We start from the raw sequence: 13,547 nt of genomic DNA, 5'->3' as shown, positions 1-13,547 counted from the left end.
TTTAGAAGCTAGACCATCTATCATATATTTCTTCAAAATATCGATTTTACATAAGTTTCAATGCCTTTAACAATCTATGTTTGACTTGCCGTTTTGCAGACCCCTCGGTGTCCCGCGGCGAGGTTGCGTGGACCTGCTCAATTAGGGCTAGCGTCCCCGTTTCCGACTCGGGATCGAATTCGATCGTCTGGAGATGCCGTGTGGGTCTTCTTCTCCAGACATTGCGACAGCGGGGCTCCTTGACCTTCTCCTTTGGGCATGTCGTGCCGAATCCACTTATCAATGGTATCTATCAGTGATGTAGCTGCAGCAGGTGGCCACCAGAGGTGGATTTTAAGAGCTAACTCCAGCTGTGTTTGATCGCCTGTTCTTTCCTCTCGAGTAAAAAATTCATTCTTTGAACATTCACTACATCACAATGGCTTCATTATCTGTGCAGTGTAAGGCCCCTAACGGCCGCGTCTGGTCGCAGCCCACTGGCTTGTTCATCAACAATCAATGGGTGAAATCATCTACCGGCGACAAGATTGCCAGCATTAACCCTGCGTATGTGAATGTCAACCTTCAATCAAAGATTAAATCATTCAATCTCGAAGTTACTAACATGCATTCTTTGTAGAACCGCTCAAGAGATCACATCTGTCTACGCAGCTTCTGAGAAGGATGTCGACACTGCCGTGAAAGCTGCCCGTACTGCGCTTAATGACCCAAGCTGGAGAGATCTTCCCGGCGTCGACCGCGGCAAGTTGATGAACCGACTAGCACAGCTCATTGAGGATAACCGTGAAACCCTCGCGACCATTGAGACTTGTGACAACGGAAAGCCTTATACTGTTTCGCGTGATGATGACTTGACTGAGACTGCAGAGACTATTCGCTACTATAGCGGATATGCCGACAAGATCTTTGGTCAGGTTATTGGTACTACCCCGGACAAATTCGCCTATACCATGCGAGAGCCAGTTGGTGTTTGTGGACAGATCATTCCGTGAGTGACATCGATTCCCAGTCATGCATTCTCCGTGCGCTAACACATGGACTTAGTTGGAACTTCCCTCTTTCCATGGCTGCTTGGAAGCTCGGCCCTGCTCTTGCTTGTGGTAACACTGTCGTTCTCAAGCCCGCCGAACAGACTCCGCTCTCGATCTTGTTCCTCGCCAATCTTATCGTGGAAGCTGGCTTCCCCCCTGGTGTCGTGAACATTATCAATGGCCATGGTGCCGTTGCTGGTGCGGCTCTTGCTTCGCATATGGATGTTGACAAGATCGCATTCACTGGTAGTACGGCTACTGCCAAGCACATCATGAAGATGGCCAGCTCCAACCTAAAGAACATCACTCTCGAAACCGGTGGCAAGAGTCCCTTGGTTGTTTTCAACGATGCCGACCTCGAACAGGCCGTTGAGTGGGCACATATTGGTATTATGTACAATCAAGGCCAGATTTGTACTGCCACCTCCCGTATCCTTGTCCAGGATAAGATTTACGACAAGTTCCTCGAGGCATTCAAGGCTCAAATCAAGAATGTCTCTAAGGTCGGAGATCCCTTTGATGAATCCACTTTCCAGGGACCACAGGTGACCCAGGCTCAATACGACCGCATCATGTCTTACGTTGATATTGGCAAGTCTGAGAAGGCTACTCTTGCGGTTGGTGGTAAGCCTTTCAAGGGTGTTGGTAACGATAAGGGGTTCTTCTTTGAGCCTACTGTCTTCACTGACGTCACACCTAAGATGCGCATTTATCAGGAAGAAGTTTTCGGTCCTTTCTGTGTCATTGCCCGCTTCAGCACTGAAGAAGAAGCTGTGCAAATGGCTAACGATACTGAATATGGCCTTGGTAGTGCTGTTTTTACCACCAATCTGACCCGTGCTCACCGCGTCGCAAAGCAGATCCAGTCTGGTATGGTCTGGATTAACTCCAGCAATGACAGTGACTGGCGAATTCCTTTTGGAGGTGTCAAGCAGAGTGGTATCGGTCGGGAATTGGGTGAAGCTGGCTTGGATGCTTATTCGTCCGTAAAGGCTGTCCATGTCAATATGAAGTCTAAGCTCTGAGCTGGATGCGTTTGTAGTATATTAGGGTTTCAATTATGATTATTCAAATTATTCCATCTTTCGTCACCTTACAACGTATATTGAATCTTTATGTACTGGTGCCGTGATTTCTGTTTTGAGAGTTCGAGACATTCAATTTATTCAATTGGCAAATTCTGCTAACAGAAAATATCCATCTGGGTAGCTCACGGCACAGTATGATCCGTTGGCGCGTCTGCACGACTGGCCTATATAGAATCAATGGGTTGAGGATTGCGAATGTCTTCGCGGGTTCTCAGAAATAACATAGGCTTAACCAATCCAACTAAATCGTGAAAAAATGTTACATATTGACTCCAGTATTGTTAAGTTAGGCCAGGACTCGTGATTGTCGAAATGCAGGGGACGTGGAAGAGGATATGGCAGCCTATTCACATCTTGGCTTAACCTCATCCTGTATTCAGCAATACAAGAATCATTCTTTTCCCCGCCATATTGCAAAGATTCCAACAGAGGTTTCAAGTTCAGCTCCGTCGATGACTTTGAAATTACTCGCGACCAGTCCTCGTGAGAAGCTATGAATTCTTTGTTCATATCAAGAGCAACGATTCTGAAAGGCGTGGACCATGGCGCGACGATGATTATATTTCGAATCGAGGGGCATGCTTTGGTCAAAATCTACATTGTTCGACTAACTAGTACGGGTTCGCATCGCGGGTTCAATAGAATATGTTGAATGTGGTGTCTCAACTCAAAATGGTCCCGACCATTTTGAGTCAAAAATATAGCTCATCAGGCCCAAGCTGTACCAATATCCCGAAAGAAAAAAAAATGGCAATCGAAATCAAACCAACCTAATACTTCAACTTCCTTCAACTTACTCTCCATAACATGACGAGCCTCCCGACATACTTGACTGGGTTATTTGTGGCGCTTGTCGTCGCTGATTTTGATGCGCCGTTTCACGCGGTGGAAATTGGTACAAGACCAGTCAGCTTGGAACGCGAACTTATATCTGGGCAGATATAGAGTTGCAACTCAGAAGGTAGATGAGTGAAGTTGGGAAATGTATCCCCCCATCATGTGTGATTATGTAGTACAATGCTAAAAAAAGTGATAGCTCGCAGAGTTGTGTATTGTTCAAGCTCGGTCATGCAATTATAAAACCCTTTTCAAGTCACATGAGGATATACATCATCTTCAAAGATGGCCAAACGCAATTTCGTGTTTGTATGGTTGCTAGGTATTTCAATTTCAATTGAATGTGGCTAAGTCCTATTTGAGATATTGCATAAAAGCTACTCTGGAGGTTATGATGTATAATTGTACACTCAGCCCCTGAACGGGATTACCCGGCTTTGTCTCTATACCGAGCGAGACGATAACCTATCGGTAGTAGCTAGATTGTCTCTGTTGCATACATTTGATAAGGCGATGCCGGACCTGAACTCATGAAAAGTGCCCAGGTATAAAAAAGAAACTTCAGACACCTAACTACTACTTAAGATCAATCTTATAGTATACGGTCGATCTCGAACTTGAACTCCTGGCCGATGGTCCACTCCGTGATTCCCTGGAAAATTTTAACATAAATTCGCAATTTGCGAAGCAAGGTCAGTAGAGACCCTCCTCTACTGTACACGGCTCCACACGGCCATCTCTGAGGCTTCAAGGCCTTATGCTACCTTGATATCCTTGGATCCGTTTCCAAGGCCACCGGTAATTGACAGAAGAAACAAAAAATCCAGTATTGCACAAGATGCGATTTGTAGGCCATACCATCTATCCATCTGCTCTATACCCATTCTATTTACAAAACCCAAGACTCACAGTCTTTCTATCTTATTTACAACAGTACACTACTTTTTGTCCACTTCCCATTTTGAACCAGTGGATCAAAAATTCATCTATGGAACGAATATCCCTCTCCCTAGCGCCTTCAAATCGTAGAGTTTGACTTTGATTGTCGCCGCAACATTCATTGATTTCTCTTCTTTGAGTCAGTAGCCGGGACTTCGCTATTCACTGCCTCTTGTGCCTGAATCACCATCGCGATATCAGACTCCTCGGTGTTCAGATAGGTGCGGTTGCCCTGAATGAACCAGAAAGAGATTGCAATGACTAACATGACACCAAAAACTGCGATGGCGTAGTTCATATCTCCACCAGCTGGATTAGGTGCGGTGGGGAAGAAGAAGAAGATCGAAGTAATGATGCAGTAGACCAGACTAACACAATACGCCGGCACTCCAACCTTTCCAAGTCGGAATTCGCCCCCGGGTGGCAGCTGATCACGCCCGACAACGAGTACGGTAAGGATAGGCAGTCCGTAGGAGATAGTCAAAGCGATAGTGCTGACACTCAGAATGGCGTTCAGAACAGTCTCTGCGAAAAGGAAAAGGATCCCAACCAAGGCGATCAAGACGCCTTGGAACCATAGAGCACGAACGGGGGCTTTCCATATCGGATCAACGTGGCAAAGATAGCGGCTAAATGGCAATCCACCATCGCGCGCAAAGCCCCAAGTAAGGCGAGAGGCAGTGGTCACTATACTGACACTCTGGCCGAGACCGTTCATGATGAAGAGGGCAATGAGGACAGCAGCCCCGTTCAGACCTACAGTTTCTTGCACCAATGACATGAATGGAAGACCACTGGGCGCATCGATCACACTTCTCACTTCTTGGATGCAGAAAAGACAGACAACCATCAGGATGAAACCGCTGATTGCGCCGGATATGACTGCAAAGTAGATGACCTTGGGTGCATTCTTTCGGGGTGCTGGTATCTCCTCGACCATATGAATGACCGCATCGAAGGCAGTGAGACCATAGCTAAGTAATGTTAGCTTTACAACTTCCACAGAAAGACAGAACACTTTACTCACGCTGCTTGGACTAGGCCCATAAACCACACAACCCCATCCGACCAGCCTGTCTCATTAATCCACTTTCCGAAAGTGAATGAAGCGGGCTGGTAAGAGAGGCCTGATTTGATGCCGACTGAAATAAGAAGGGCAAGGCAGAAGACAAAGAACAGACCAAAGAACCACACTCCAACGAAGTTATTGAGCCATGGGAGGAACTTGTCTCGCCGGCATCCCAGAACATTAATCAAAGTAAGGACGAAGACACAGCCAATGTATACAACAAACTCCAGCCAGCCTTGGGATGCACCGGTCCAGTCTTCATCGAACATGACCTTCATTCCCAGGATGAAGTTCGTCATGAACGCAACTTGGGATGCGGCCAGTGTCCACCAACCAAAGACGTTGATCCAAGCACAAATATAGGAAGCGAACCGGCCCAAAGGGGTGCTCCATAGACGATAGATCCAATACGCCTGGCCCAATGCTGTTGGCATACTGCTGCAAATCTCTCCCAGGGAAATTGCCACGCATGAATTGCAAAATGTCACGAGGGCAAGGCCCCAAAGTATAGATACAGGTCCGCCATGAATGAGACCATCTGACAGATCTTGTGCAAAGGTTGACCAAGTTCCCAACACGCAGAATGCAAGGGCTAACATACTCCATAGATTGAACTTCCGCTCAAGAGTCTGGCCATGGCCAAATTCTGCCAAGTCCTGTGCATCTTGGATTTGTTGCTCAGTCGGTTTCCAGGTTTCGGATTCCACGTCCATAACTTGTGAGCTAGGTCGAGTGTGGCGGTGGTGTTAAGCGTCTCAAGATAAATAGATGAGGATCATTTCCGTATGCCGATGTATAGTTATGTGATTGAGACTGTCGTCGAGAAAGTCTTCAGCCAGAATATGCCAATGCTTGATTGAACGTTCACGATCGAGGTTCTTGAGGAAGGATATAGGATATAGAGAACCAAGATATTCAACCCCATTCCCCAACCACCCGGGGTTTTCTCTTCTTTTTTTCTGGGGAACCCCACGGGTCTCGGGTTGTGTGGCCCTACCCCTCGAAGTTGGTCCTGTCTTCACCGAGAGTGGCCCACTTGGCGCTGCTAGAACTTGGTTACGGCCTGGAGAGTAGGCGAAACAGCATCGACCTTCTTCAGCACATCCACGAGAACTATCTCCACCGATGCTTGACGCAGGCTGGATCTTCCTAGTGTAGAAGGTACAGGCGGGCTCCTGGCGGTGCAGTCTATCTAATGAAATCATCCAGAATGACGATCTCGAGTTCTGATGGATCTCATCAGAAAGACTGGTGCCCCGTGGAGAAACCCCGCGGAGTGCAAATGGCTGCTTTCCCCGAATCCTTGACACACCGGCGAATCCATGGTAGACTCGGGTGTCCGATGTGGCGAGTCCCGCAGAATGTATGTTGCATAGTACGGAGTACTAGCTGCTTTGCGGCGAAGAAAGTTCGCGCTTCGGGTCGGGAGACTAGCACGCGTTTTGACCTACCCCATTCAAATTAGCACGGACTATCAAGGTACACCCGATTGAATATGACAAGAAACATCTGCCTAATACTGCATATCAACGGTGGGCCGTTTTGGCGACCGATAAGCGCCTGCTTGTACCTGCCCGAAATGGGTGGAGGCGATAATAATGCCGAAGTTCTCCACTCTGGGGAAGTCCGAAGCTCAAGTCGGTCCGATTTAGGGCATGGAGTTATCCCGTGACGAGGGACGAGGGAGGGGGGATGAAGGACAATTTAAGATATTCGCATGATTGCGAGGGAATTTGAGGGCCAAATATAAAGTCCTCAGTTGCATCTCAACCCGGGACGCCCTACTTAAGACGGACTAGAGCGAGCTATTTGTTACAATTTGAGAAGATTGATTCACCAATCAGCACCCGTCTATCTCATGGTGCTATACTCGACAAAGGCCTATATGAACAGCATGAGCGATCGAGCATTCGGTCGCACCAGAATTCCATTTATTCCATTTCCTGCATCTTCTAACGATGGGGTCCTCCGATAATAAGAGAAAAGATACGGCCAATCCCCGTCACCGATCTCATAGGGGTTGTTGGACATGCAAGAAGAAACGCATCCAATGCGACGAAGGACGACCCGGTTGTCAAAGATGTATTAAAAGAGGAATCACATGCGAAGGCTATGAGATTCGACTTCGCTGGGGTGCTGGGATCGCTTCTAGGGGACGGTATAATGGAGCAGAGAAGCCTGTAAAGGAGTTTATTCCACCCCCTTCGAAACGACGATGGGATCTTCGCGGCAAGGGAGAAAATGGAGTGGAAGGTGATCGCCAAGGCCAACCAGATCTTCTTCTTGCATCGACTTTTGTTCCAGGTAAATTTTTACTAGTGTGTCGAAATGATCGCCTAGCCAGGATTGAGGCTGACCCTATTCATAGATCAGTCGATCGCTCAGTCTACTACTACTTGTACTAGTGGCCGACGTGCAACGGTCAATATATTAAACGAGCCTTATGGGCAGGACCTTAAAGACTATCTGGATATCACCAAGCACTTTGAGTTGCCGGTGTCAACAGGGGAGAGAACGGAAACTGATAGTTCGCCTGCGTTTGATGAGACCCAGCATATGGCAACAAGTCAATATACTTCACAGACTACTTTGCCTGGGATATCATTAATGATTGCTTGAAGTTTTTTTTTTAAGAATGCTATTATGATTTGGAATGATTGAACCGGCGGCTTTCAACCGGTTGATCGAAGTTGATGTTTTTCTCGGATCTGTAGAGCCCTGTATCGTTCTTTCAATCCGTAGAGTCGGAAAAGGTATTAACTAGATATATTAACCCGCCGATCTCAAAGAAGTTTCACCTTCACGCATATCTGTTACGTTCTCCTTTCGTAGACTACAAATAGCTGTGAGAAGAGTACCATGTCGACTATGGAAGTAGCCAAAGCCACCAAAACCCCAGTAAAATAGCACTTCACTATATTATATAGCATCAGACAAGACAGATGTCTGGGGCAAAATGATGTCCGCTATGCAATCCGCAGAGGAAAAAGAGCGCCCCTGTTACGAGCTTCTTGGTGTACGGTGCAATAGTCACAGTCAGTAGAGTATACATCAAGCAACCAACTGCGGTGACAATTGGTATCATATAAACGGGGTCGGGTCTTTTGTGTGGAAGCTTGAGCTCGATTTATACTACCTGGTATATAAGTAGAAAAATAAGACCTAGATTTCGAATTATGAGAGCATTCTTTGAGCTATTCTATGGCCATTTTATTCCGAATTTGCGCCCTTCAACTTCATCACATCGCATCTTCATTGGTCTTTCTTGAGATTCTTGGCAGCTTCATGCTCAAAACGCGCCGCGAGGGCATGTTTGCTTGCTGAAAGGCTAGTCGTGATGATAAACAATCCATACCAGTACTCAAATATGGAAATTAGACATTTTGTTACTCGCTCAGGGGAATTATGATCCAGAATGCCATAAGAAACACAGACAGACCTCAAAAAGCTATGAGTTCTGGTCTCGACTAGGACAAATCAAACATATGACGATCAAAAAGAGACGTTCTGTAATAAATAAAAATGACATATAGCTGACCAAGTGACACTATCGCTTCCATTGGTACCGTAGAGGATGGCGAGTTGTTATCATTATTGCTATGGTGAAACATAGCGGACCCCAACAGACAGCAGTGATAGTCTCCATACAAGGACGAAAGCATTGGCTTACGTTGATTCTATCAAAAGAAGCATCCAATGTTAATATCCAAGGAGTAACACAAAATCGCCAACGAATTAAATTTCCAATAATTCAAGTTCTTGTACACAAATAATGTTGCAGTCTATAAAATAACGTGGCCTCGCCCAATCAAAATTTAATCAGTCTCCTTAATCCCTGGGAAACCGAACCTGACGAGTAATTCGCAATCAGACTAAGGTAATGGCTTCGCCAATTATCTTGTGCAATCCAATATCCCGACGGGCGAGTAGAAGGATTCATCGTCGATCGCCAGAATTTCTGCTTCCCATGGATCTGAAGAGTGCCATGTTGCTCACTTGAATCTTTCTTGCTACCCTCGTCCATTTTTATCGCAGTTTCGAATAGAAAGTCCTCGAGATAGATATGGAGACGTTGGAATCGGGGTCCCATTTTCGGTATGAGATCGTCAAGTACTGCCAGTGCTCGTTGCACCTGGTTGTCCGCATGTCTGGCAAACATGAACTGTGCTCGCGATAGATCAATGATTTTCACGTCCAGCTCACGCAGATTTTGAAATATTCCCGATCCAATTATTGAGACTGTGAGTTCGATTTCACTGATACCGGAAGTATTGTATGCCATGTTATCAACTTCGTAATCGATGTTAGATTTCAAGCCTACGGGCTCGACAATCAGTCCCTTCATACAAGCAAGACTCTTTTGGGGAGATATCTTGATAAAGTCTTGCAAAGAGGCGTTTCCGGCAAAATAGAAGGTGTTTGAATACATGATATTGATCGTTTCGGCATACCTATGATGTTGAAGAATCCGTTAAAATTAGACCATTTCGTTGATTTCGTCTTAGTTCGGAATCACTCACGCTTGTTGACAACTCAGTAGCCAGCCCATTACACCTATCGTTGTCCATCTTGAAGGTATGATCTGATCGAAAATGATATGGGCGCCATCTCCAGCTGTAGACTTTTCTCTTTCCCAGTGGCCCAGCCTCGGTTGATTACCGCTATTACCCCAGAATTGCGGATCACGGTATCTCACAGTATCTGGCAAAGGTTGTCTTGTGCGAGTTTTGGTTGCATCGTATGCTCCATTTTTGGGCCAATAGTCGGATATGCAGAGATCCGCGTATAAGTTGATATGAATAACACGACCTCCAAATGCTTTCTCGTAGATTTTATTTCTTATTTCTCCGGGTAGCTTTGTGAAGAACGAGCTTTTCGAGCTGGTCATCTCTCCGCACTGCCAAGTCGGACTCGACAAAGGGCAGTCTTGTGATGAGTATCGCATATTTTGTGAAGAATAGCTTGGGTTACTTTGTCTCTGGTGTGCGTCGGCCATACTTGAAACTGTTCTTCCCGCTGTTGCAAAGTTGAAGAGTTGGAATGTTCAAAAGCTGAAATACCAGCTGAAGGCTGAAGAAGCAATTTACGCGTGACGAGTCCCCGCAATTGGACAACAAACAGCATGTTGGCTCCAATCAAATATCGGTGAAGATTATTACTTTGAATAGATACATCGAAAGCCACCTAAAACCTGAATTCGATAAACCAAGTATACAATGATGTTTAGTATAGGTCGCGTAGACAAAAGCACCAGATGTCTCAAAATAAGTAATCTAGCAAAGGTACTAACTATTTCTAGCTAACAAATGTACCCAGTCAACATCTTGAATTTTCCACTTTCGCCTATCATTTCATCCTTGATTTCCAGAGTTATTGGGCTATTATTGGGCATGAATGTGCTTGTGCTCCTACCAGGCTTCAATATCAAGGCGCTTGGGTTCTTGTCTAGTACCGTTTAGCTTAAGTATTGCCTCTACCGCGTCCAATACTAAACATAGAAACAACAGAGCTGTTGCCTATCAGCCCAACACTGCGAATTGTAGGCAATCTACGTGACTCGTCTTACTATAGAGGACAGGGCTGAATGGGCTGAAGTCGGTGTGGATGCGAAAAGTAGTAACATGTAGCTTCGAACGTGGGTTGATTGTTTCTTCATATCACCGTGCTAAAATCCGTCTAAAAAGCATGTTCTTTAGGAATTGTGAAAATGCAATATAAACCATCGTCGAATCCAATCATTACCTAGAAAAATTCGCAGAAAAATCTTCAAATCACAAATTTTGCTGAAATTCGAACCAAAAATTCGAAAAAGCTACAATTGACATGTCCATTTTCATCATCAGTGTTATCCACATTAGCTCACTAGTACCTGAGCTAGGCTTTAAATGGGTCTGTAGACTCTTCAGCGTGCGAAGATCCTACACAATCCCCATCAGACGATTGCTGCTTCTATTGACTGGGCATTCTTCGCACTGGACGTCAACATTGGGTGTTTTATATGGCAACGTCTCTCGATAAACGGGTGTTCTTCAGTAAGTATTCGGTCTCGACCTCACTGCTCAGTATAAACCTCACTCTAGCATTCAACAACGGCGGATTAACCGCTAGTGTCCGTACCCGGTCCTTGATCTCCGATCCGATTCCCCCGACGCTGGTCTCTCATTCGTAGTTCAGCCCCAAAAGCTAACCAAAACAGGCAGAATCGGAGCTATTCGTCGTCTTTCGCCGAGCCTTATGAAACCCCCATAAACCCATTCATTATCGGTAAAAGGGGGTTTGAACCCATCGCAACGAGGTCAGACAAAGTGGTGCTTTTTTTCTTCGCCTGCTACGCCACTACCCCTTGCTCCTAGTTTCATTCCAGCAAGCTAGCTCGCATAAACTAGCCACAATCAATCTAGAAAGCATCCAAACTCGCCCCAATTTCCATTCCACCTGGTCATGGCGCCCGTCAATACCTCGGCAGATCATTTATCGAGTACAAATACAACTTCGACACCAGCGATGAATACTCGTCAAAGAAAAGTCGAACCTCATACAAATGGTAATGCAAAGGCAAATGGAAAATCAAACAGCAATGGACACGCAATCACCAATAAACAAATCCAATCCTCCACACCAAAGCGCAAACAGCGCTCTCTCCTCCGCCGCCTGAAACGACGCGCATTAAAATATACCTGGTCAATCCCATTAGCCCTCATCATAACCCTCCTCTCCCTATACGCCATTAATCCAACCGAATCAAATATTCTCCATAAATTCATATTCCTCTCCTACGCGCAAGAACCGGATCCATCCTCCACCCTCAACATCGAACGCACACAATACGGAAAGGGACCATGGGACATCGCATTCGTCGCTTTTTACGCCCTCGTACTAACATTCACACGCGAGTTCATCATGCAACAAATCCTCGCTCCCTTCGCGCGCTCACGTTTCGCGGGCATCAAATCCCGCGGTAAACAACAGCGTTGTATGGAGCAGATGTACACGGCCATTTACTTCGGTGTTACCGGTCCAGCGGGTCTATATGTGATGCGACAGACGCCAGTTTGGTATTTTCGGACAAGGGGGATGTATGAACTTTTCCCGCATAAGACGCATTTCGCGGAGTTCAAGTTTTATTATCTTTTTGAGGCGGCGTATTGGGCGCAACAGGCATTGGTTATGTTGTTGGGTCTTGAGAAACCTAGGAAGGACTTTAGGGAGCTTGTTGCGCATCATATTGTGACTCTTGCTTTGATTGGGTTGAGTTATCGGTTTCATTTTACTTATATTGGAATTGCGGTTTATATCACGCATGACGTTAGCGATTTCTTCCTTGCGGTGAGTTTGCTTCTTTTCCTGCTATTACACTACGAGTGTTGTAGTAGCTGGTTGAACAAGCTACTACAACACTCGTAGTGGACAGATCATTTCTAATATGTTTCCCGCTGGTACAGATCTCGAAAACATTCCACTATATAAACTCCGAATTAGTCGTGCCCTTCTACGCCCTCAACGTCTTTACCTGGATTTACCTCCGTCACTACCTGAACCTTCGCATTCTCTGGTCTCTTTTGACCGAGTTCCAGACCGTCGGACCCTACGAATTGAACTGGGAGACACAGCAGTATAAATGCTGGATTTCTAATGTGATCACGTTCGCGCTATTGGCTATGCTGCAGAGTCTCAATCTTTTCTGGCTATACTGTCTCATGCGAAGTGCATGGAAGTTCATTGCCTATGGTGAAAAGAAAGATGATCGGTCCGAGGAGTCTGAGCTTGAAGTGCTTGCGGATCAACATGGTGGGAAAGACACGAAACAGCTTTGAGATATGGTAGGTAGGGGAGCATCAATGGATTGTAGTGGACAGCTTGATGTACAGTGTCCCCTATACTCGGGATTCGGACATCAATATTGATACGACTAGTCGTGTACAGTTCGACTAGTATATACTCGATGCTTAATGGCTTTGATAGGGTTGCACAGCAGCCGCTACTTTGTATATTATCAAACATAACACTTAATTCTGCTAATTGAACGGAATGTATCATATCATTCACATTATTTGCATAGGACTGATATTCCCAAAACAAAAAAAAAAAAGCTAAGAGCATGTTCTCTGCTACTAGCACCTACAGTAAACAAACAAGCAATTGAGAAATTACTATAAACATCCTTTACTAGAACGAAAAAAAAATTGACCCATCAAGATCAGTATTCAGCACGCTGGCTCAAGACTAAAAGAGAAAAAATAAATATGTACAAAGAATTCTCCAAATCTTGCTAAGGAAACGCCGATTTTGCAAGACGCCGAAGCCAAACAAACAGCCTCTTTAATCCAACAAAAGGCAAAGAAATCGGTAGAGAGGGGGTAAGGTAAAGTAAAAGAGAAAGATATTTGTAGGTTACTTTGAAAAAGGCCCTTCAAAGGGGATTTTCAAACAAAGTCATCATGGGGCGCAAATGAAAAGCAAAAAAAATGTACGAATGAAAATGACAAGGAAGGACATATGTTCATGGCAGGAGGATCGGTCCGGACGAAACCACCGAGAGTTTAAAAAAAAAGAGAGGTAAGAAAAAAATGGAAATGGAAAAAG

At 45.4% G+C, this 13,547-nt stretch overlaps 5 protein-coding genes across 5 annotated transcripts; 3 read left to right on the top strand and 2 right to left on the bottom strand.

Annotated features, from left to right (window-relative positions):
- Positions 1-418: 418 nt before the first annotated feature.
- Positions 419-2,056, top strand: N7469_006076 (uncharacterized protein; the record flags this gene model as incomplete). The annotated part of the gene is made up of 3 exons (XM_056644994.1): positions 419-546; positions 620-988; positions 1,045-2,056. 3 exons carry the CDS (start codon positions 419-421, stop codon positions 2,054-2,056), a joined length of 1,509 nt encoding a protein of 502 aa, XP_056500232.1.
- Positions 2,057-4,013: 1,957 nt separating this feature from the next.
- N7469_006075 (uncharacterized protein) lies at positions 4,014-5,677 on the bottom strand (the record flags this gene model as incomplete). Its single annotated transcript, XM_056644993.1, has 2 exons — positions 4,014-4,869; positions 4,923-5,677. The coding sequence occupies 2 exons, from the start codon at positions 5,675-5,677 to the stop codon at positions 4,014-4,016; spliced, it is 1,611 nt and encodes a 536-aa protein (XP_056500231.1).
- A 1,245-nt stretch (positions 5,678-6,922) lies between these two features.
- Positions 6,923-7,583, top strand: N7469_006074 (Zn(II)2Cys6 transcription factor domain-containing protein; the record flags this gene model as incomplete). The annotated part of the gene is made up of 2 exons (XM_056644992.1): positions 6,923-7,268; positions 7,333-7,583. The coding sequence occupies 2 exons, from the start codon at positions 6,923-6,925 to the stop codon at positions 7,581-7,583; spliced, it is 597 nt and encodes a 198-aa protein (XP_056500230.1).
- Positions 7,584-8,772: 1,189 nt separating this feature from the next.
- Positions 8,773-9,960, bottom strand: N7469_006073 (uncharacterized protein; the record flags this gene model as incomplete). The annotated part of the gene is made up of 2 exons (XM_056644991.1): positions 8,773-9,415; positions 9,485-9,960. 2 exons carry the CDS (start codon positions 9,958-9,960, stop codon positions 8,773-8,775), a joined length of 1,119 nt encoding a protein of 372 aa, XP_056500229.1.
- A 1,508-nt stretch (positions 9,961-11,468) lies between these two features.
- N7469_006072 (TRAM1-like protein) lies at positions 11,469-12,778 on the top strand (the record flags this gene model as incomplete). Its single annotated transcript, XM_056644990.1, has 2 exons — positions 11,469-12,290; positions 12,407-12,778. 2 exons carry the CDS (start codon positions 11,469-11,471, stop codon positions 12,776-12,778), a joined length of 1,194 nt encoding a protein of 397 aa, XP_056500228.1.
- Positions 12,779-13,547: the final 769 nt, after the last annotated feature.

Source organism: Penicillium citrinum, assembly GCF_028827155.1.
Source record: "Penicillium citrinum strain IBT 23319 chromosome Unknown utg000005l:1.0-1900146.0:1.0-1900348.0, whole genome shotgun sequence".
NCBI classification, from domain to species: domain Eukaryota; kingdom Fungi; phylum Ascomycota; class Eurotiomycetes; order Eurotiales; family Aspergillaceae; genus Penicillium; species Penicillium citrinum.
The sequence above is the reverse complement of the archived record's forward strand: the minus strand, read 5'-3'. Positions and strand labels throughout refer to the sequence as shown.